Here is a 25,067-nt window from a genome sequence, read left to right as displayed (position 1 = left end):
CAACTAGTATTTCATTAAATGTAGAATTCCATGGAAATTGGCTACATAATAACTGGCAGATGGAATTGAGGGAAGGAGTCTGAGAATGTGCTCTTTTCCTGGGGCCTGCGACCCTGGAAAACTGGGTGGAGAAAGGTCTTCGTTCCCATCTCCCTGTGCCAGGCATTGCTCTTCCGAGGGATGTTGCATTTGAGAAACAGAATTCCACTGTCGGCTGATTTAAAATTCCCATTATTATTGATATGGCCTTGAGATTTTTTGTTCAAGTATCTCATGGTCCCATCAAAGGTAATTTTGTTATCAAATTAAAAGCCATGCTTGAAAACCCATTCTTGACGTGGTGGCAATATCTGTACTGGATGTGGTTATAACACTGTTCTTGGCTATAACAAAGAAGTCCGTCACAGTCAGTCTATCTCTCTCACACACACTGTGATTGGCAACACTTCTTGGCACCATGCTAACATTCAGTGCAGACTAGAGTGACCAAATGTCCCAGATTGTGCGGGACAGTCCCGCATTATGGCCCTTTGTTCCGCATTTGATCAACAAATTCAAACAACAGTCATTTAGAAAAAATTGTTGATTTGTCCCATATTTAAGTCAGACATTCCAGCCTGTCTCTTGGAGTCACTTTGCGGTTAAGACAAGATATATATCATAAGGATGTGGTACTGGTGACATTAATCACTTCTCCAATCATTGTTGACATATGATATTCTGCTCCGCCCAAGACGAGAGGTAGGCCTATCATCAACCAATGGCATTTCTCAAATCCTTTCAGGTTAAATTCCAGCCAAACTTGGAGAGGACAGTTACGACTAACTAGACCTTCTTACAAAAAGTGTGCTTCTGACGAAGAGCTACAGAAGTAGGCATAAGTAAATAGCCATATTAGACTGAAAGAAATAAGGATTTTGTCAAACTTGTGACGATCTCTATGCTCATTCGTTGCTCATTCTACATATTTGCTACTACTTCACTCAATCCCATTTTAAAAGTATCCCTTCCTAACTGTTTTACATTCTCTGAGACCAAACATAAATGTTTCCTTGGCCAAAGATACCCAGATTTTCATAAAACAGTCACGTGGTCTCTCGTTTCTGCATCAACACATTTTGCGCCAGGCAAAAGAGTAGGCTAGGTGCAATTCAATTAGCTTCTTTGGTGCAGCAGTGTAGTGCTGCTGGAGCTCACCGGAGTGTCACTTGGCCACTTCTTACAATGGTGCTATTAAAGCTAGATCAAAGCTGAATCAATGCCTTGGAAGATCACATAATTATTCATTAGTAGTCTACATAACATAACCAAATTTAATAGCATAGTATAACGTTACTATTACAGCAAAAACACCACATAATTTCTTATGGGATTTTAGGATGGTTATCTGAACAGTCACACATTTTTCTCATGCGGCCAAAACTCAAACGCGATCGCCATTAAGCCGAAAGTGATTGGATTTAAACACAATACAGGAAGGCTGTTAGACTAGGCTATAGTTTGTTAACACCATCTGCTCTAATTTGTTCACAAAACAGTAATTCAAGAAGATCGAAATGCATATTCCCATGAAACTGATTAAGATCAAATGACTGCTATGCAGATGCAGTTTGCTTCGCTGTTTCACCGGTAAAACGTGAAGAATTATCATTCACGATTGACAGTGACGGTGGCCTATTTTGAAATTAGATATACCTAAATTGGTGTTTGAGCATAATAAAAACTGAAAATGTTCTTAAGACAATATAAACTCAGCAAAAAAAGAAACGTCCTCTCACTGTCAACTGCGTTTATTTTCAGCAAACTTAACATGTGTAAATATTTGCATGAACATAACAAGATTCAACAACTGAGACAAACTGAACAAGTTCCACAGACATGTGACTAACATAAATGGAATAATGTGTCCCTGAACAAAGGGGGGGTCAAAATCAAAAGTGTCTGGTGTGGCCACCAGCTGCATTAAGTACTGCAGTGCATCTCCTCCTCATGGACTGCACCAGATTTGCCAGTTCCTGCTGTGAGATGTTACCCCACTCTTCCACCAAGGCACCTGCAAGTTTCCGGGCATTTCTGGGGGGAATGGCCCTAGCCCTCACCCTCTGATCCAACAAGTCCCAGACGTGCTCAATGGGATTGAGATCTGGGCTCTTCGCTGGCCATGGCAGAACACTAACATTCCTGTCTTGCAGGAAATCACACACAGAACGAACAGTATGGCTGGTGGCATTGTCATGCTGGAGTGTCATGTCAGGATGAGCCTGCTGGAAGGGTACCACATGAGGGAGGAGGATGTCTTACCTGTAATGCACAGCGTTGAGATTTCCTGCAATGACATCAGGCTTAGTCCGATGATACTGTGACACACCGCCCCAGACCATGACGGACCCTCCACCTCCAAATCGATCCCGCTCCAGAGTACAGGCCTCGGTGTAACGCTCATTCCTTTGATGATAAACGCGAATCCGACCATCACCCCTGGTGATACAAAACCGCAACTCTTTAGTGAAGAGCACATTTTGCCTGTCTTGTCTGGTCCAGTGATGGTGTGTTTGTGCCCATAGGCGACGCTGCCTTACAAAAGGCCATCATCTGCTGAGTAAGCTACAATCATATATCTGAATGAGTGTTTTGAAAATGTGCCTTGAAATAGTGTGATTTATGGCGTATACCCAGACTATACCCATAATGCTGATTGTAGTACTTTGATTTCAACCTGTGGCGATGCCAATTTACCAAATGCTTTTCAACTATTACTGGTTTTAAGTACCTTGGACATGTTTTGATATATGTATAAGTAAAGCTATTCTCACTGAACATGCACATCTAAACTTTCTTTATTTTTGCCTCTCTCTTTTCCCCTTCCCTCATTCCTCCCTCTTGTAGCGTGTAACTGCAACCTGCACGCCCGGCGCTGCCGCTTCAACATGGAGCTGTACAAGCTGTCAGGGAGAAAGAGTGGAGGCGTCTGCATGAACTGTCGCCACAACATGGCTGGACGCCACTGCCACTACTGCAAGGAAGGCTTCTACCGGGACATGGCCAAGCCCATCACACACCGCCGCGCCTGCAAAGGTATGGAGAATACTCTATCTCTCAGAACAGTGTTTATAGTGTAAATGGTCCTTTTCAATTCAGTCGATTCAGGAGATTAATTTACATGTTTTATTTAAAATTGGTATTTATTTACATCAATTGATGTATCACAGTTATAACAGGATTAGTAAAACTATTCTAAGAAGTAGGCTGGCAACCTCACTTCCAACTCATTGGCTCTTTCCACTCTCCTAGGGTAAAAACAAATGAATACCAAGCCTCCTTAAGTAAATCATTTAAATCTGTCACAGAAGCTGTTCTCCTGAAAACCCACATAAAAAATATTCCACTGGACCACAAGTGTTACGTGCCTCCAAGTAGGAGGGAGGTGCAGGAATCAGGAGCAGGAGAGCAAGGAAGTCCCAGTGGCACAAATGTTTATTAAAGGAGTCCCAACTCAACAACAACATGAGGGGAAACATGCTCAAAGGAAGTCGCCAAACACAGGGAAAGTAACGCAACACACGGAGGAGAAACCTCTACTCCTTTACAATCTCTAAATGGTAACACTACTGAATGAAAAGAAAACCCCATGGTGCAGACACGCACCCCTAACATAGTACACATATAAACAATCCCTTACAAAGACTAGCAGGCAGCGGAGGTAAATAAACCCACCGAAATCAACTAAATAAAACTCAGGTGTGACAAAACAGACAGACACAAACGAAAAGGAAAATTGGATCGGTGGCAGCTAGTAGGCCGGCGACGACGACCGCCGAGCACCGCCTGAACAGGGAGAGGAGCCACCTTCGGTGGAAGTTGTGACAACAAGCCACATTAAATTAGCAGCCGATTGAGTTATTTCTCGTGGAAAAAGGGGTGTTTGAATTGTGGAATGTTTAGAATTTGAGAGAGCTTTTTATCATTTCAAGAACACCAGTTTCCTGCCCTTGTAGCTTGGGGAAATGTGAAAATCAATAGAAGAGGGAGCTGCCATTTTTTCTTGATTCTGTAGATTAGAGTGAGAAGTTAAAGGAATACTTACAGAGAACTCAAAACAGCGTGGATGGTGAGAACTACCAACACTCCCAGCTGTGAAGGGCTTTTGTTGGAGATTCATTTACATTTTAGAAGACGCTCTTATCCAGAGCGACTTACAGTAGTGAATACATACATTTCACGCATTTATTATAATTTATTTTTTTTTTGTACTGGCCCCTTGTGGGAATCGAACCCACAACCCTGCACACACCATGCTGGCGTTGCAAACACCATGCTCTACCAACTGAGCCACAGGGAAGCTGTGGTGGGAATCTCCCCTCATTGGCTCCTGGTCAGTTTTCCACTCCTGGGCCGACCCAAACCTGAGGTGATGACCCAAGTAACTATAAACGAAAAGGAGTTCCCAATGGTGTGATGGCACATTACTATTGTCCATATTATATCAATATTAAATACATTTTCATTATACTGTACAGTACAACAGTGCCACAACAGTGATTTTTTGGGAGGGCATACCCATGCCATTTGTCCACTCACAGAGCACTTGACCATAGCACAAGGTAGCTATGACTCAGCTGTAACGAAACGTATGTCCTTGTTGCCAATGCAAGACACATCACACACACACACGCAACCCGTGCCTGGGAGTGCTGCAGTGCTCGGGCCCTGGAGGCTGTGCGATCTGTTTTTATCAAAGCGGAGCAGTGCGCAGCAGGTCAGACCCGCTCAGCGGTAAAAACTTTATCTCGCTCCCCTCGGAAGGCCAGATGTGACGGAAATTAAAGTTCCTGTGGAAACGACCCTCAACCTGGGCGGCTGGTACCATGATTGATCAGACCAATCCCAGACCTTTTTTTAGGACCTGTCTCTTTCCCTTTCTCTCCTCCTCTCTCACTTTCTCTCCCTCTCGCGAGGACCAAGTCTCTTCTCATCTATTCTCTACTTCTCTCTGATCCTCTGATTCCTTCTAGCTTTTTTTCTGCCACAGTGTTTTATATATTTGTCCACATGTGACAGGGCCAGGATAATGGTCAGGGGTTAAAATATGATCGGTGTCATGTCTGAAGTGGAGTAATGGCAATAAAATACAGGTGTTTCAAAAAAATACAAATAAAATGTTTTTACTTTATTTAACTAGGCACGTCAGTTAAGAACAAATACTTATTTACAATAACAGCCCAGGAACAGTGGGTTAACTGCCTTGTTCAGGAGCAGAACAACAGATTTTTACCTTGAAAGCTGGGGGATTCAATCTAGCAACCTTTCGGTTACTGGCCCAACACTCTAACCACTAGGCTACCTGCCACCCCAATGTTTAACGGAAGTGAGGAATGGGCGGGTGGGTCTTGAGGGTTGGGGGGCGGTATGTCTGCCTGCTTCCAATCAGACCTCCTTTGTGGACAAGTGTCCATGTCGGACCTGCAGTGTGTGTGTGTGTGTGTGTGTGTGTGTGTGTGTGTGTGTGTGTGTGTGTGTGTGTGTGGTGTGTGCGCGTGTGTCCGCGTGCTTGAGTGAGTGTCCAACACACACTCTTTAAGGATCGCCAGTTTAATGGACAGGCCAGACTCTGATGGAGGGTCAAGTGGCAGCGTCTCTCCCATCTGCTCCCAGTTACATCCTGGTGCTTAGGTAACACACACACAGGTCCCAACCCCCCATCCGCAGTGCCTCTCCATGGGGTTCTCAGCTCCTGCACGCCGGGGCACGCCGGGGCAGCTGCTGCTGCCACTCTCAATCCACGGCTTTATGCTGCTACGTGCATAAAAACAGCCAGCAAATTAAAGAAACTTGCAGGCCATCACCGGTGCGACTGTAACCAGTCTTACCTATGAGGTCTTCAATGTCAGCACTTTATGTGCCTCTTAACATGTAATTTTGGCATCTATGTTGACTAGAATTAATGGAATTCAAATTCAGACCGTTGAGTACGCCAGCAGCACTTCAACAGAATGCCACAAATAGACTTTATACTGAATGTATTGAGACCTCCAAATAGCTTCTGAAGTGGAGCTAAATAATTTTTATAGAATAACTTTGTAGAAAGGGAATTAGGAAATCCAAGATGTGTCATTCCAATACCAAAATACCCATGCCTATCAGGTTTCAGGTATGACCCAGATGCAGACAGTGTCGAAAGAAACAAAAGTGTATTTCTAATGCAGGGGCGGGCAAACGACAGTTCAAAGGCAGGCAGGGGTCTGTAATGCAGAGAAGGAGCAAAGGGTCCAGAACCGCAGGCAGTCTCAAGGGGTCAATAATCCAGTCAGGTGGGGTAAGGTATAGAACGGCAGGCAGGCTCAGGGTCAGGGCAGACAGAACGGTCAAAACCGGGAAGGACTAAAAAACAGGTGCAAGAACAAACAGGAGCAGGGGAACAAATGCTGGTAGGTTTCACGAAACAAAACGAACTGGCAACAGTCAAACAGAGAACACAGGTATAAATACACAGGGGATAATGGGGAAGATGGGTGACACCTGGAGGGGGTGGGTTGAGACAAGCACAAAGATGTCTACAGAGCAAACAGCCCAATTAGAAAAAGTGAAATACTTGGACCCCTTTAAAAGGACGTTGTACTTACTTACCCACACACACTCGCACTGTTTGCTCAAACACACGCATACTCACAAACTTGCATACGCACACGCGCACACACACACACACACACACACACACACACACACACACACACACACACACACACACACACACACACACACTGAGCGCTACTGATCCATTCAGAGTTCAAGAGTGGGCAAACGTCCTTCAGTCACACAGACTTGAAAAGTCATCAACATCTAAGGACATTTTTACTGCTTTCTAACTGGCCCAAGCCCCTGCATACAACTTTAGAAAGACAGTGTGGGGACGGTGAAGAGTGGCCGGCGGGAGGCGAGGGGATGCCTCTCCAAAAACACCATCCTGGCACTCATCTGTTGTTTTCTGAGCAAAGACTGTTCACACACAATATGGAACAGTAGATTTACAGAGTACTCTAATCCTGTTTTAAAGAGGTTACATGGATAGAACACACATAAATGTACATTATAGCAACATATTTTACTTTAAATGAGGTGTTACGTATGACTCATAAACGTGTAGCTAAATATGTTTTGATTGTACCCATATAAGACCATCATATTCTGACATCTCCTTCATTTCGTTCTGATTTAGTAACACTAAGTTTGGTACCAGTTGCCTTTGTCATTAGAAAATCAGTGAGACAATGGATTGGTCTAGACATGCAGGTATCATCCAGACGGGAACAGACTTTACCAGACAGATCAAATGACGAAACGTTTACACTTCTGTCCCCCCCATTTAGAACAGCAAACCAGTTTGTACATGATTTGCTATATTTCTTTTATAAACTACTAGATTATTATAGTCCCTCCAGTTGGATTGTAGAGCATTGCTATTATGCATAGAGAAGTGTTGTGATATGAAATCAGAGGCGTTCTACGTGTTGTTCTTCTACCTATGGCCACGGGCTCCAAAACAATGACTTTTTACTGGACTCATCAGCTCTGTTTCATTATTAACACGTCTGAAGGGGCACCAATCCCAGGGATGCCCAAAAGTCCCAAACAGAGATGGAGGCCCCGTCCGCACTGCACCTAGACACAGGAACAAGTTCGGAGAGTTTGGCAGTAGAGAAGTCACATGGTAGACATGGAACGAAACAGGAACTAAGTCGTACCAGAAGTACCTTGAGTCCGGACCCATATTTGACTTTCAACCTCCCCGTGCCTCACCCCACTCAATACAGACTAACACTGTACTACAAACCCTGCCAACCCACAGCTATTCAAAGCCTTCCGTGAGTTTGGAGCCGGGTCAGGTGGTGGGGATTTTGCACGGAATGTGAGCTATTAGATTTACGGAGCAAACGAAGAACTGTGTCTGAAGAACAGAGCACTACCCCCCCCACCCGACCACACCCTCCCTCATTACCAGCTCACATGGTACAGACTTCCTCCACCTCCCCACCCCCTCCCAAATCAACAGGTTGTAGACTCCTTACTCCTCATTGACGGCAAAATGAGCAGCATAAATAAACAGATTCATACTAAGGGGAACAACAAAGCAAGGCCCTGAAGAAAACTCCTGTTATCAGCTGCCATTCCTTGGCAGGCCCTATCAGAGACTGTTTGGTTACTGGGTTTTCCCCAAATGATTGTTAAGCCATTTCTTGTTGTTTTTATGAAAGCGAGAGGACAAATACCAGCTATCACATTACGGTTAAAGGGATACTTCGGGATTTTTGCAATGATGCCCGTTAACTACTTCCCCAGAGTGTGATGAACTTGTGGATAGCATTTTTATGTCTCTGTGTCCAGTATGATAGAAGTTAGTTGGTAGCATGCTAGCTAACGCTAGTTAGCAACTTCCTTCAAACTGCACACCCAGACATAAAAATAGTATCCACAAGTTCTGACTCTGTGGAAGTAGATAAAGGACCTCATTGCCAAAATCACAAAGTATCCCTTTAAGTAAGGCAGTTTGCTTTGGCCATTTTGCAACTCAGCGAATGTGTTTTCTACCTAATTAAGTAGGGGAAAAGAGGCTTCCTCCCCTATCATTTCAAAGTTTTTGGGCCAAAAGCTATTCTCGATGCCAGAACTGATCGACAAGATAAAATGTACCATTTCATTATTAAATCATGGGGACAGAGTTGGGATATTCAAGTTTATGTTTTTATGTGTCAGGATAGGTCACGTCTGTGAAATTGGATCAGTGTAAAGTGTAATGGTGATACTTGATAGTGTGTTGATGGAGAGGTTAATCTTCCGATAGTGTGTGTGTGTGTGTGTGTGTGTGTGTGTGTGTGTGTGTGTGTGTGTCAACGACGGCACTGTGCTACACCCCTCCCTCCCCAACCCACCTATATTGCTATATTGGAGGTGGCTCCGGTTCTGGCCTACTGCCCTCCAGACCGTAGACAGACTTGCTTGGCTTTGGACAGTAGGCAGACTCCTTCGGTTCCAGGTCGTAGGCCGACTCCTTCGGTCCCGGGCTGTAGGCCGACTCATTACATTCACAGTTAATTAATTCTATTTTGGGATCGTAGCCAGACTCACCCGGTTCTGGGTCACAGGCAGATTCCCTCAGTCCCGGGTCGCAGGCCGACCCCCTTGGTTCCGGGTCACAGTTAAACCCCTTCGGTTCTGGGTCACAAACAGACCCCTTCGGTTCCGGGCAGACGGGCCACTCTGGCAGCTCCGGGCAGACGGGCCACTCTGGCAGCTCCGGGCAGACGGGCCACTCTGGCAGCTCCGGGCAGACGGGCCACTCTGGCAGCTCCGGGCAGACGGGCCACTCTGGCAGCTCCGGGCAGACGGGCCACTCTGGCAGCTCCGGGCAGACGGGCCACTCTGGCAGCTCCGGGCAGACGGGCCACTCTGGCAGCTCCGGACTAGCGGGCGGCTCTGGCAGCTCCGGACTAGCGGGCGGCTCTGGCAGCTCCGGACTGGCGGGCGGCTCTGGCGACTCCTGACTGGCGGTCGGCTCTGGCGGCACCAGACTGGCGAGGCTGGGCTGACGCACTAGATGCCTGATGCGTGAGGCTGGTACAGGATGTGCCAGTCTAGGCACATGCACCTTAGGGCTAGTGCGGGGAGCGGGAACAGGCTGAACAGGACTAGGCTGACTCTTGAGAAGCTTGGTCCGGGTTGCTGGTACTGGTCGTGCCAGACTGAGGGTACTCACTTCCGGGATACTACGAGAAGCAGGTACCGGAAAGACTGGGCCATGGAGGCGCACAGGTGACCGTGATCGCACCGCCTGCACAACCCGTCCTGGCTGGATGGAACTCGTAGCCCTGCACGAGCGAGGTGCTGGTACAGGGCGGACTGGGCTGTGCGTGCGTATGGGCGAGATAGTGCGCACCTCGGCGAAACACGGCGCTCTCCATTTCTTCGCTCCTTCCTGCACTCACGGGTAGCTGGCTTATGGCTCTTCCTACGCCCAGCCAAACTACCCGTGTGCCCCCCCCCGAAATATTTCTTGGGGGTGCCTCTCCGGCTTCCTCACCAGCACGTTCATTGCTTCATAACTCCGCCTCTCAGCCTTCGCATCCTCAATCTCCTCCCGTGGGCGACAGTATTCCCCAGCCTGATGCCAACGTCCAGCCCCGTCCAGAATCTCCTCCCAAGTCCATTCATCAGCATAGTCCATATACTCAACCTGCCGCTCCTTTCTCCGCTGCTTGGTCCTGTTGTGGTGGGTAGTTCTGGCACAGAGTTTGTTGGGTTGTACAGACCAAAACGCAGCTGGGATGTGAATGCTCATCTTATTATTTAATTGAATAAAGAGAACACGGAGAAAAAACAAGAAAACGAATAAAGACTAGTGACAGTTTTACAGGCAGAATAAACGCAGTGCAAAATACAACTACCCACAACCTACCAAACAAACACACACCTACTTATAGGACTCCCAATCAGAGGCAACTAGAAACACCTGCCTCCAATTGAGAGTCCAGCACCCAAAACTACACATAGAAAAACAAACCTAGAACCTATACCAAAACTAACACACCCCACTACACCACATAAAAAAACCCACAATACAAAACAAATATACCTCTGCCACGTCCTGACCAAATATAATACAAATAATACCTAAATATTGGTCAGGACGTGACAGGACCATGTTATCTCTCACCCTCTCCCTTTCACTGTTCCTCCCCTCTGTGTGTCTCTGTCTTTATTCTACTTTTTCTTTCCTCTCTTTCTTTCTATCTCTTCTCTCGCTCTCAATTTTAACAAACCATTTTTCTCTTTCTCTCTCTCACACTCTTTCCACTTTCTCTGTATTTGTCCCTCTCCCCTGTTCTGCTTCTCTCTCTCTCTCTCTCTCTCTCTCTCTCTCTCTCTCTCTCTCTCTCTCTCTCTCGCTCTCTCTCTCTTCTCCTCTGTCTCCTCTCTGTCACCTTGTAAAGAGCTCTTGGAAGAGAAGAGTTGACCGACAAGCCGAGTCTTGTATTCTGCAGCTTTGTAGACGTAAAAAGCCCTCTATTGCTCAATGTGCATTGGACGGCCAGAGCGTACCATAAAGGACAGAGGGACTGGGACTCTTTCTGGCTGGCGTATTGCTGTTGGCACTAAGCGGGCGGCGGGCGGATTTTCGGGAAGCGATGAAACGGCAGAGTGGGTGTGTGTGTCAGAGTGTTTCACACACACAGGCACCAGCGTAGCACTTGAGAGACTAGACAAATGGAGGCTTTTCTTCCCTGTCCACACAAACATATGCAAACACACACAAAAACACATATATGCACTTGCACACACAAACACACCTTTGCAGGGTATTGCCAGGTCCCAAAACCTGGAGGCGACAGTGGCAGGGTAGCCCAAGTGACCAGAAGTAATCTCAGACCTAAGTATCTGGAGGATAGAGGAAATAGACTAGAGGGACACTCAGTCCCGTTGCATCTGGAATACTATGGCAGATGATGATTAATAACCTCTTACATCTAGACGTTCCGCTAGCGGAACACCTGCTCCAATATCCAATGATGGGTGTGGCGCGAAATACAAACTCTGACCAAACTCCGATTTACTATTACAAAAGTTTGATTACCTTTGGTGGTCTTCGTCAGAATGCACTCCCAGGGCTGCTACTTCAATAACAAATGTTGGTTTGGTTCAAAATAATCCATCGTTATATCCAAATAGCGGCGTTTTGTTCGTGCGTTCAAGACACTATCCGAAGTGTAAATAAGGGGCACGAGCATGGCGCAATTCGTGACAAAAGATTTCTAAATATTCCATTACCGTACTTCGAAGCATGTCAACCGCTGTTTAAAATCCATTTTTATGCCATTTTTCTCGTAAAAAAGCGATAATATTCCGACCGGGAATCTGCGTTTAGGTAAACAGACGAAAGAAAACAAGGCATGGGGTCAACGCGGGCACACGCCTGAGTCTCACAGTACTGTAACCAGCCACTACCCAAACGCGCTACTTTTTTTCAGCCAGAGCCTGCAAAGCCACGATTCAGCTTTTTGCCGCCTTCTGAGAGCCCATGGGAGCCGTAGGAAGTGTCACGTAACAGCAGAGATCCTCTGTAATAGAGATAATCAAGAAGGGCAAGAAATTGTCAGACATGGCACTTCCTGCATGGAATCTTCTCAGGTTTTGGCCTGCCAAATGAGTTCTGTTATACTCACAGACACCATTCAAACAGTTTTAGAAAGTTTGGAGTGTTTTCTATCCAAAGCTAATAATTATATGCATATTCTAGTTTCTGGGCAGGAGTAATAATCAGATTAAATCGGGTACGTTTTTTATCCGGCTGTGAAAATACTGCCCCCTAGCCATAACAGGTTAACTACAGAGCCTATTCATGAAAGTGTTGAAAATGCCATCGTGTTTTTGTCGAGTCACAAATAAACCTTGAAATTGACAATGAACATCTGTGTGACAAACCATTGATTGTTTCTCAAAATGCCACATCTAACCACCCGCCCCCCTTGCCTTCTCTCTCCCTCCCACCTTTTCCCCCTCTCCCTCCCTCTCTCCAGCCTGTGACTGCCACCCGGTGGGTGCGGCAGGGAAGACATGTAACCAGACGACGGGCCAGTGCCCCTGTAAGGACGGCGTGACGGGCATCACCTGTAACCGCTGTGCCAAGGGCTACCAGCAGAGCCGCTCGCCCGTGGCCCCCTGCATCAGTGAGTAGATCACATGCACACACACTCATAGCTTGCAGGTCACCCTCGCATACACTCGCAGGTCACATGTTCACTCATAGCTCTCGTAGCTCACACATACATACACACACAAGCACACACATAGGTTTCACAATTATGGGTCACACTCACAAGTCACACACTCACAAGTCACACTCACACAAACTGCTTGCATATACTCACAGCCACATACACACAGGGCCACTGATTGCAAAAACAGTACTTCCACTGATGACTGAAGTAAATATGTGCTTCTGTTAAGTGCATGTCAATGCCTTTATGACACAGGGGAGGCCCCAAAGCAGGAACACATTCTCATGAGTGAAGCGTCATGTATTGATGAACCATCTTTCAAAAACATCCATTATGGTGTGCATGATTGTTGTGAGTGGCTCTGTGTGTGTAACATAATGGGAAAACCATGAAGCAAGTACCAATTAGAGCCACACATTTAATATGGCAGGTACACCTGTTTCATTCCCGGTCTTATTTCTATAGCCAGATAACACCATTGCCTGTGTTTGAAAGAGAATGTCAGAGTTTTCAATGCCTTTTGCAGCAATTGTTAAAAAAAGGATTAATTAGACAATAACCCAGAAACATTTGCTCACTCTTTGGCCGGGTTGTAAAAGAGAATGTGTTCTCAGTTACCCTGCCCTGGTGAAACAAAGGTAGGGATAGAGCGGTTCCAAGCTGGCATCAGTCACACATATGAAGGCAGATCATGGTGGTCTGGTCTGTTCTGGTGTAGATCAGTGCTACTCTGAGACCCCAGTACTTGTTTACCGTTCAGGCTTTAGTACAGTCACGTGTGTGTGTTTGTGTGTGCACTTGCGTGCGCGTGCTCTGTGAGTGAGTGTGTTTTTGTATGTATGAATTGGATCACTAGTCCACCACCTGCGGGCTGGAGGAATAGAGGGTAGCTTTCCATCGTGCTCTGCCATGTGGTTTGGCACAATGACATACACACACGCGCACACACACACACACACACACACACACACACACACACACACACACACACACACACACACACACACACACACACACACACACACACACACACACACACACACACACACACACACACACACACACCAGGCTTGTGTAACCCTGAACCAGCCACAACAGACCATGCTGTACCACGCTGTGCCATGCCAAGCTACGCTGTACCACGCCGTGCCACATGGTGCTGTGTTGTTGGTTTCACATTGGTGTTACAGAGCAGATGGTGGAGGGCAAAAAGGAGAAAACAATGGTGGTTACGGCCAACTAACCAACCATACACTTTCCAGGGCCACTGAAGACACCCAATGAGGAGAGAGTGTTTATTGGCCTCAGTGTGTGTGTGTCTGTCAGCGCAAGGCATCTCTTCCCAAAACGCCTTCCATTTTGTTGGTACTATCCATCCGTACCCGGTCAAGCCCTTCTGCCCCCTAACACAGTAAGACACAGAGACCAGGACTGCTAATGCCCAATTAATATGATACCACTGCCCCTCATCTCAATATCCCTTTTTCATCTGAATATCTGCCCCTCAACCCTTCACCTTCAGAGGACACGCCCACAGCTTGCCGTGCCTTTGACCAGCTGTTCTCCTCTCCTCTCTGCCTTTACCAAGCACTCCAAAGCTCAATGCCCTATTTGTTTTTCTTCGTGGGGGTGCCCATCATTTCAAAGCGTGACAACTGCCACTTGCCTCTCAAAACACTTTCCAAGGAAGCCCCCTGTCTGTTTGTTTGACTCCAACCCAGTTCATCGTCCCTCTAACTCCAGAGTCGAAAGGCAAGTCCCTCTGGGTGCACGCTAACAATGCTAAGCCAGCATCCAATTAGCCTTTTGTTATCACTGAGGCAGTGGATTTGTTGTTAGCATTAGCCTTTTTTTGCGTAGTATTAGCATTTGTATTGAATAATGACCCTTGTTTTGGAGGGAATTCCTTAAGGATTGGATTGTTTTGACTGGTCGAGACCGGCGAAGGGTTTTGGTTGAGCTAATCAGGCGGATTGAGGGAGTTTGCATCTGTCTAACGATGTTACTACTATAGGTGGCTCCCTCCTTTGCCATCTGTCTGATATTTTCATTTTTTAATACATTGATATCTTGCACAATATGTTTGTTTGGTGCTACTGTTTTCAGAGTAAGAGAGTTCGACTCAAAGTATATTTCCACAAAGTGTGTGTGTGTGTGTGTGTGTGTGTGTGTGTGTGTGTGTATGTGTGTGTGTGTGTGTGTGTGTGCCAATATCACTATCTTTATCACTGTGTATTTAGGTTGATATTTTCAACCTACACCCTCCTCTCTTTCTTCCTATGTCAAATAACTGTGATTCAATTCAGGCATACTGAATTTGCTTGACCACATATGCAAATAGTAGGCATATGGCCGAAGCAATGTCTATGTCTACATAAACTATATGGACATATATTTTTTTCCATAAAGCTCTTGTTAAAACTCTGTTGTTCTGTGTATGTGTTTCAGAGATCCCAGTGGTGAACCCTACAGCCATGGTCAGCAGCAGCACAGAGGAACCGCCAGGTCAGCTACTCCCCCCGCCTCATTTCACACCTGACACCTGTGTAGGAGAGAAAAAAAAACTTTTTAAGATTTCTGGCATCCCTTTCTAACTGTGTTTCTATTTTTGATGTTCCATGACTGCTCTTTATCCAAGTGAGATGTTCCATTGTCTTAAAACCTGGGGGGGGGGGGGGTTGAGTGTTGGCGACCAACAGTTTGGGTCGATTATCCCCCCTCCCGTTTTTTAACGCTTTTGCCTCGTGGAATCGCAGCACGGTGATTCATCACAGGCTTTAACGACATAACTCAATGCTGCAGCGACCACAGATATACCTCCCACAACTACATCAACCCCTCCTTAGCTTTCACAGTTGGTTTGAGATACGGTCCACTTTGCAAGGCCCAGGGCAGAAGATATGTGCTGCTGTAACGGCTGTCTGAAGAGAGAGTGTACCATAACGCAGCGGAGTTAGTGTTCATCATATTTAATTAACCTGTTATGGCTAGGGGGCAGTATTTTCACGGCTGGATAAAAAAACCTACCCGATTTAATCTGGTTACTACTCCTGCCCAGTAACTAGAATATGCATATAATTATTGGCTTTGGATAGAAAACACTCCAAAGTTTCTAAAACTGTTTGAATGGTGTCTGTGAGTATAACAGAACTCAAATGGCAGGTCAAAACCTGAGAGATTCAGGAAGTGGCCTGTCTGACCATTTCTTGAACTTCTTTTCCATCTCTATCTTTTACAAAGGATCTCTGCTCTAACGTGACACTTCCTACGTCTTCCACGGGCGCTCAGAGCCCGGGAAAAAACAGAATGTCGTCATCCCAGCCCCAGGCTGAAACACATTATCGCCTTTCTCAAGTGGCCGATCAAGGGACTGTGGGCTTATGCGCGTGCCCTGGCCGCCCCCGTCTTTGTGATTTTCCTCTGTTTGCCGAAAAGGAGATTCCCAGTCGGAATATTATCGCTTTTTTACGAGATAAATTGCATAAAAATTGATTTTAAACAGCGGTTGTCATGCTTCGAAGTACGGTAATGGAATATTTAGAAATTTTTTGTCACGAATTGCGCCATGCGCTCGACCCTGATTTACCATTTCGGATAGTGTCTGGGACGCACGAACAAAACGCCGCTATTCGGATATAACGATGGATTATTTTGGACCAAACCAACATTTGTTATTGAAGTAGCAGTCCTGGGAGTGCATTCTGACGAAGACAACAAAAGGTAATCGAACTTTTATAATAGTAAATCTGATATTGGTGAAGGCTAAACTTGCCGGGTGTCTAAATAGCTAGCCCGTGATGGCTGGGCTATGTACTTAGAATATTGCAAAATGTGCTTTCACCAAAAAGCTATTTTAAAATCGGACATATCGAGTGCATAGAGGAGTTCTGTATCTATAATTCTTAAAATAATTGTTATGGTTTTTGTGAACGTTTATCGTGAGTAATTTAGTAAATTGTTAGCAAATTCCCCGGAAGTTTGCGGGGGGTATGCTAGTTCTGAACGTCACATGCTAATGTAAAAAGCTGTTTTTTGATATAAATATGAACTTGATTGAACAAAACATGCATGTATTGTATAACATAATGTCCTAGGTGTGTCATCTGATGAAGATCATCAAAGGTTAGTGCTGCATTTAGCTGTCTTCTGGGTTTTTGTGACATTATATGCTAGCTTGAAAAATGGGTGTCTGATTATTTCTGGCTTGGTACTCTGCTGACATAATCTAATGTTTTGCTTTCGCTGCAAAGCCTTTTTGAAATCGGACAGTGTGGTTAGATAAAGGAGAGTCTTGTCTTTAAAATGCTGTGAAATAGTCATATGTTTGAAAAATGGAAGTTTTTGTATTTTTGAGGAATTCGTAATTCGCGCCACGCCTATCATTGGATATTGGAGCAGGTGTTCCGCTAGCGGAACGTCTTTAACCTCTATGGGCTAGGTGGGACGCAGGCGTCCCCCCCGTGGTGCACTCCATCAACAGCAGGTGCATTTCAAGAGCGGCAAATTTGAATCCAAATAAATGTCAAAATTCAAATTTTTCAAACATACAACTATTTTACACCCTTTGAAAGATAAACATCTCCTTAATCTAACCACGTTTTACGATTTCAAAAAGGTTTTACGGCGAAAGCATAAATTTAGAGTATGTTAGGACAGTACATTTACAAGAGTTGTGTGTAATGTTTTGTCAATTCAAAGACAGGGTCACCAAAACCATAAAACCAGCTAAAATGATGCACTAACCTTTTACAATCTCCATCAGATGACACTCCTAGGACATTATGTTAGACAATGCATGCATTTTTAGTTCTATCAAGTTCATATTTATATCCAAAAACAGCGTTTTACTATGGCATTGATGTTGAGGAAATCGTTTCCCTCCAATAACCGGCAGTCAAGTCAGCATCACAAATTAAATAATTAAAATTAGAAAACATTGGTAAAATATTATATTGTCATTTAAAGAATTATAGATTTACATCTCTTGAACGCAATCAACTTGCCAGATTTAAAAATAACCTTACTGGGAAATCACACTTTGCAATAATCTGAGCACTGCGCCCAGAAAAATACGCGTTGCGATACAGACTAGTCGTCATGTTGGGGAGATCTAAAATCTAAAATACTATGTAAATAATCCATTACCTTTGATTCTCTTCATCAGATGTCACTTCCAGGTATCACAGGTCCATAACGAATGTAGTTTTGTTCAAAAAAGCTCATCATTTATGTCCAAAAATCTCCGTCTTGTTAGCACATGATCTAAGCCCGCCGGACTTCACTTCATGAACGAGGGGAAAAAATATATTTACGTTCATTCAAACATGTCAAACGTTGTATAGCATACATCATTAGGGCCTTTTTTAACCAGAACATGAATAAAATTCAAGGCGGACGAATGCAAAATCTTTTAAAACGTATTGGAACGAGGGTACCCAGCATGACCTAGCGCGCCAGGTGTCTAATGGGCCATCATCGTTCCATGGCTCTTGTTCGGTCAGATCTCCCTCCAGAAGACTCAAAACACTTTGTAAAGGCTGGTGACATCTAGTGGAAGCAATAGGAAGTGCCAAAATATTCCTCAGCCCCTGTGTTTTTCAATGGCATAGGTTTAAAGGTAATACAACACATCAGGTATCCACTTCCTGTCAGAATCTGTCTCAGGGTTTTGCCTGCCAAATGAGTTCTGTTATACTCACAGACACCATTCAAACAGTTTTAGAAACTTTAGGGTGTTTTCTATCCATATATAATAAGTATATGCATATTCTAGTTACTGGGTAGGATTAGTAACCAGATTAAATCGGGTACATTTTTTTATCCAGCCGTGCAAATACTGCCCCCTAGCCCCAACAGGTTAAAAGCCAGGGAGCAGGTTGAACCTTCCTTTTCTACTTGACTGGCCGGTTGAACTGCTCTCCCACATCACTAAGTGTGTTTTCTCTCCACTCCAATAGTTCGACATTCAACAGATTTATTCAGCTTTCCCCATGACAGATTCAGTGTGACCTACTTCATCAATTCATTCAGTGCGCCCCTTCCACAACCCACGCACCCACCCACGCACTCATACCAAATCCTCTCTCTCTCTCTCACTTACACACTTTAACACATTAACCCAGGTTTGTTTAACTGTGGTTTATTGAAAGCTGATGTGAGTGAGAGGTATAGGCACTAGGCAGCTGCTCTGGCCTCTCTCTCTGCTTGTCGCTAATAAAAGGTCCATCACTTTGATATATGGGCCAAGCTTCCCTGACATTTTTACTGGTTCCTCGGCCTCCTCTCTCGTCCTCCTCCCCCTCCTTCTCCTGCCCTAGTCTGCTCTGGCTCTCTCCAAACCCTCAGCAAAAGGAGCGTATGCGACCTACCCAGAAACCGTTTCTTGGGCCATATTCCTGCAAGCAATCACTTTTATTTAGTTTGGTTTGGAGGGCAAGACCGCTTCCCTTTACAACATCTGAATGTTTTCACTTTGAAGGCAGCTAGAGAGGGAGACCAGGGAGTTCGCCGATACCCGGGCTCAGTGTCTTTGCAATTTTACGCTGGCTGCAAATGCAAACTGGTGTTTTCTGGACTTTTGAGTGTGTCCCTTTCAAAAGCCTGAATAAAATTAGATCAGACACCAAGCTCCCTGGCTTGCTCACTAGAAGACAAGTCAGGTCAGCAACTCTGTCCCTCTGTGACCTTTTAAACCAAACCATATATTAACGTACACCATCCTTTTATAATCACAAACTGTAGGCAAAACTAGTACTGTAGAGGTGGTTTAATGAACATGGTTGACACTTTGTCCTTTTGTCACAACTCCCACTGCAGTGACATTAAAGCCAATAGGCAATTTTAATGGTCATGTGTTTTCTAATGTCCTATATAGATCACTATGGGTTCAATTTAATCAAATCCGTACTGCAGTATGTATGCAGTCGATCAACTCTGTTAACTGCAAAAGTTTTTCAACCTCTCTAGTTTACACATCTATGACGCAACACCCACTAAACATGGTCAAGTCCCAGAGAAACACATCGACCACAGGGCAGCTTCTTCCTCCTTATACATACAGCAGTCAGCTTTGTGGTCTCTTTCTGGTCATGGTCTCACAGCCATCCAACCATGACCACTTCCACTGCACGCTGTCTATTCTCTGGGCCCCACAAAGGCAGGAAGACATTTCAAACGGAACACTTTCCCCCCTCTGTAATATTTCACCGGCCGCGACTCCCCCACCGGTTATTGCAGGGGCTTACATGTGATTTGTCTAAGGTCGTATTTTACTCCAACTAACCTGACCAAACCTAACATTTCCTCTATCCAGGCGCCTGTCTCAGAACCCCGGCACATGTGGTGTGTGTGTGCGTGTGCGCATGCGGCCGTTTGTGTGCATGCCTGTATGTGTGTGGGTGCATTTGGCTGTGTGTGTGTGTGTGTGTGTGTGTGTGTGTGTGTGTGTGTGTGTGTGTGTGTGTGTGTGTGTGTGTGTGTGTGTGTGTGTGTGTGTGTGTGTGTGTGTTCCTGTGTGTGTGGGTGCATGCGGCCGTGTGTGTGTGTGTGTGCTTGTGTGTATGTTTGTGTCTCTTGGTGTGTATGAGTGTGTGCTACGTGTGTGTGATATGTGCATTTAATTGAAAACACTCTTGGTGTGTGTGCTACGTGCGTGTGATATGTGCATTTAATTGAAAACACTCTTGGTGTGTATGTGTGTGTGCTACGTGCGTGTGATATGTGCATTTAATTGAAAACACTCTTGGTGTGTATGTGTGTGTGTGTGCTACGTGCGTGTGATATGTACATTTAATTGAAAACACTCTTGGTGTGTGTTTCCAGTGTGCAAAAGCCTGCTGCGTGTAATGATTCCTAATGTGTATTACAACTTCTAATGTGAAACTGCCTTAAGTGTGTAATAGTTCTGAGAATGTAACCATGTCACCATCTTCACTTTTTTATCATCTCCAGTGTGTAACTACTGTCTGGTTATGTGCGTAATAGTCCCAATATGTGTCACTGTCCTGTTTTGTGTGTAAGTGTGTAACTAGATGTGAGACTGGACTTCCAGATGTGAGACTGCCTTTTAGTGGGTGTGTAAAAGGTACTCTTTCTTTTATCAGCAGATTGTGAGTCATATTGCAAACCAGTGAAAGGGAATCTGAAGATCAACATGAAGAAATACTGCAAGAAAGACTATGGTGAGTGATTGAACAGACGAATACAGCCTATTTATTTTTCAAACATGATTGGTGAATATGGTGAAAAAAGAAGGTAGCCATACTGGATCAGTGAATTATAACATTGAATTACCAACCCAGCACTCCAAAACATGATTGTTAGTAGCTATATGTTATTATGATATTATATTATGTTATTCTTTTTTGTTGAATAGTATTTTCAATTAGTTTTAAATTTTTGTTAGTACTGTACCTGCATCAGTTGTAATGGTTGGTTTGTCTGTGTGTCTCGTCAGCGGTGCAAGTCAACGTGCTGGACATGGAGACGGTGGGCGACTGGGCCAAGTTCTCTGTCAACGTGGTGTCTGTCTACAAGAGCCGTGGCGAGCCACTCAAACGGGGCGACAACGTCCTGTGGATCCACATGAAGGACCTGGCTTGCAAGTGTCCAAAAATCCAGATGAGCAAGCGCTTCCTGGTTATGGGCACTAGCCAGACCAGGCCCGGGGGTTCTGGGCCTGGGGGACCCAGAGCTGGACCAGGGGCCGTAGGGGTCACTGCGGGAGCAGAGCGAATAGGGCTCCTGGCCGATAAGAACAGCCTGGTCATCCAATGGAGAGACATTTGGACACGGCGCCTCCGGAAGTTCCAGCGCAAAGAGAAGAACGGCAAGTGCAGCAAAGCATGATGGGAGAGAGAGCAGCACATCCCATCCAACACCACCCCCCACCCATACTCCTACCCCCCCATGACCCCTTCCTAGCTCTCAGCTAGTTCACAAACACGACCCCACCCCCGACCCCCTAAAAACCCTGAACCGGGGGTTTGCACATTACAGAGACTGCATGCATTTTGCCTGTTTAAGGACCACTTTGTGTATATTGTATAACTATTTAATTTTTATTTTCTGTTTTAATCATGGGACTCTTTTATCTATTGGTCTGCCTTAAAAAGGGACCATTAAAAAGGGTACGAAATGACAACGACAGCAAAAATGTCCACTCTCGCCCCCACTCACAACCCCCCCCCCCCCCCCTTCAGACTGCTTTAGTCTCCCCTCCGGCCACCATGTTTAAGTGTTTTGAAACTATCAAAGCTCACATTTCTGTTTTTTTTACCAGGAGTATTTATGAAGCTCAGATAATCAGAGAGAGAGAGAGACTGATTTTTTTGTGTTGTCGCAAAGTCCCCCATGCAGGCTGCAACTAATGAAAAGAAAAACAGCACAACCTCAGCTCGTTTGCCAACTCCACCACTGTTTCACTGTCTCTAAACCCCCACCTTGTTCTACGCAACTGAGATTACTGGCCTAGAGAGGCCATTTTGTCTTGTACTCTTATTCCATATGTAAGATATGTAGACATCAACTCTCTGCAGTAGCATCTCTGGATCATAACCCGCAACGGCTGCATCCTCGTCCACAGAGGATCGTCACCACAACAGGGGCCTTCTACACCTCCAAACCTCATTTTTACCACCACTGCCATTGCAGTATATATATAACTTCAGACAGAGGCACCTGCTAGACTCTAGTCTACATGCTACAGCTGTTGACAATGACCCCACCGCTCACTCACTGGTTCTACAGATCCAGTCATAGGCAGACAGTGACACTGCTTAGAGACTGACTAACTCTAAACCTATACTTCTACCGACCCACTGTCTCACTATCTAAGTGAAGTCTCAGAACCCATGCCCCCCCCCCCCCCCCCCCCCCCCCCCGCCAGCCCTTGCACCATGAGCAGGAAATTGAACCATGCATCGTTATCTGACTCAAATATATATATATATATATTATCTTTTTAGAGAGAGAGAGAGAGACTCCAGCAGGGTGGAAGGTAGCCAGCTTCAGAACAGAACAATACCCAAAACTTCAGGAGGATATTGTGCATAATGTCTTCCAGTATTTGTTGATAAAAAGGTCCTGCACATGTCATTGTGTGACCAATATTGTTTATTATTTCTGTCTTTTTCTTTTTCTACCACTTTTGACGATGTGTCCAATGACGGACTAGTGATCGCTTGCCAAAAGAAGAGCTCAAAACAAAGAGTGCCATTTCACGAAGAACAGAAAAAAGGTTGGATTTAGCTCTACCTTTTCAACTGTAGCTTATTGACAAAATGATTGAGTCTGGAAACTTCTAGGCTACTTGTTTTTGTACATTTGCATGTTTGTGGTTTTGCTGGTCTGTCCGATACGAAGAAAAAAGTTACAATAAGCAGAGCAAGGAATTAACAAAATGTTAACATCACAATCCAGAGGAAACATTCTTAGTCATCTTGCCGACATACCCCTCTCTTCTTTTGCCAATAATGCATCGGGCTGTTTCTAAATTTAATCAAGAAAATTAGAAAATCAGGCCAGAAACGAAACCACAAAGGACCGTCTGTTTGCTCTTAATGCTGATGTTTGTCTTTGACCTTACTTCATTTATTTAAAAAGAGAGTACAACGTAAAGACATTGTTAAGGGGTCATTCTAGTGAGCAGTAATGTGATGCTAGCGGTTGGTTGGCTGCAGTGCTATGTTTGGTTTGTCACATTTTCAAGCCCCTCAGAAGTGTCTCTCCCTCTCTCCTTGTCAGGCCTCTGTTCCTTTCTGTTCTGTAATGTGTGTTTCTGTGTCTTAGATAAGTGACAGTAGTCAGCTGCAGTCCTTAAGTGGTGTAGGTCTTGTTTTCATTTTGAGTTTTTCACACTGAGTGTACAAACATGCATTTCCATGCAGGTGAAAGCTATGCTCCCTTATTGATGTAATTTGTTAAATACACTTCAATCAGTGTAGAAAGGTTAAAGAAGGATTTTTAAGCCTTGAGATAAGTGAAACATGGATTGTGTATGTGTGCCATTGAGGGTGAATGGGCAAGACAAAATATTTAAGTGCCTTTGAACGGGTTATGGTAGTAGGTGATAGACGCACCTGTTTACGTGTGTCAAGAACTGCAACGCTGCTGGGTTTTTCATGCTCAACAGTTTTCCGTTTGTATCAAGAACGGTCCACCACTCAAAGGACATCCAGTCAACTTCATACAACTGTGGGAAGCATTGGAGTCAAAATGGGCGAGCATCCTTGTGGAACGCTTTTGACGAATAGAGTCCATACCCCGACGAATTGAGGCTGTTCTGGGAGCAAAAGGGGGTGCAACTCAATATAAAAATGTGTTCCTAATGTTTTGTACACTCAGTGTCTATAAATGAGACGATGTCAAATGTTAAAACCACATACAGACACATGGTATGATTGTATTTCTTCTGAGATCATGTTGTTGCAGAATGTTTACTAAATATTGTCAGTCCAAAAAAACTGAATGGATTTGCAATTTGTTCACACAAATTGTGTCTGGCTAGACTAAGTTTTATGGGTAATGGTTATATACAAAAGTATGTGGACACCCCTTCAAATTAGTGGATTTGGCTATTTCAGCCACATCCAGTGCTGACAAGTGTATAAAACTGAGCACACAGCCATGCAATCTCCATAGACAAAAGGGCCTTAATGAAGAGCTTAGTGACTGTCAACGTGGCATCATGATAGGATACCACCTTTCCAACAAGTCAGTTAATCAAATTTCTGACCTACTAGAGCTGCCCCGGTCAACTGTAAGTGCTGTTATTGTGAATTGGAAACGTCTAGGAGCAACAATGGCTCAGCCGAAAGTGGTAGGCCACACATGCTCACTGAACGGGACCGCCGAGTGCGGAAGCATGTAACGGGTAAAACTTGTCTGTCCTGGGTTGCAACACTCACTACCGAGTTCCAAAGCAACGCCGGCACAAGAGCTGTTCGTTGGAAGCTTCATGAAATGGGTTTCCATGGCCGGCCGAGCAGCCGGCCATGGAAAGCCTAAGATCAAGCCTAAGATCACCATGCGGAATGCCAAGTGTCGGCTGGAGTGGTGTAAAGCTAGCCGCCATTGGACTCTGGAACAGTGGAAAAACGTTCTCTGGAGTGATGAATTACGCTTCACCAAAAGGCTGTTCGACGGACGAATCTGGGTTTGGCGGATGCCAGGAGAATGCTGCCTATTCCAATGCGTAGTACCAACTATAAAGTTTGGTGGAATAGGAATAATGGTCTGTTTTTCATGGTTCGGGCTAGGCCCCTTAGTTCCAGTGAAGGGAAATCTTAACGCTACAATGAC

General features: G+C 45.0%; 1 protein-coding gene across 3 annotated transcripts in view; it reads left to right on the top strand.

Annotated features, from left to right (window-relative positions):
• LOC106578325 (netrin-3) overlaps nucleotides 1–22,625 on the top strand; it is a 105,269-nt gene extending 82,644 nt beyond the window's left edge. For 2 of the 3 annotated variants that reach the window (XM_014157011.3, XM_014157012.3), the window contains exons 3-7: nucleotides 2,887–3,075; nucleotides 12,567–12,716; nucleotides 15,216–15,272; nucleotides 20,870–20,947; nucleotides 21,223–22,625. In XM_014157011.3, the coding sequence (XP_014012486.2) occupies nucleotides 2,887–3,075; nucleotides 12,567–12,716; nucleotides 15,216–15,272; nucleotides 20,870–20,947; nucleotides 21,223–21,614 (866 nt within the window). In that variant the 3' untranslated portion in view covers nucleotides 21,615–22,625. The remainder of the gene's footprint in view (nucleotides 1–2,886; nucleotides 3,076–12,566; nucleotides 12,717–15,215; nucleotides 15,273–20,869; nucleotides 20,948–21,222) is intronic. The other variant, XM_014157016.3, reaches the window with a different exon arrangement.
• The last annotated feature ends 2,442 nt before the right edge of the window (nucleotides 22,626–25,067 follow it).

The sequence above is a fragment of the Salmo salar genome, chromosome 19 (genome assembly GCF_965601325.2).
Source record: "Salmo salar chromosome 19, fSalSal1, whole genome shotgun sequence".
Classification (NCBI taxonomy): Eukaryota; Metazoa; Chordata; class Actinopteri; order Salmoniformes; family Salmonidae; genus Salmo; species Salmo salar.
This window is presented reverse-complemented; position numbering and strand designations above follow the sequence as displayed.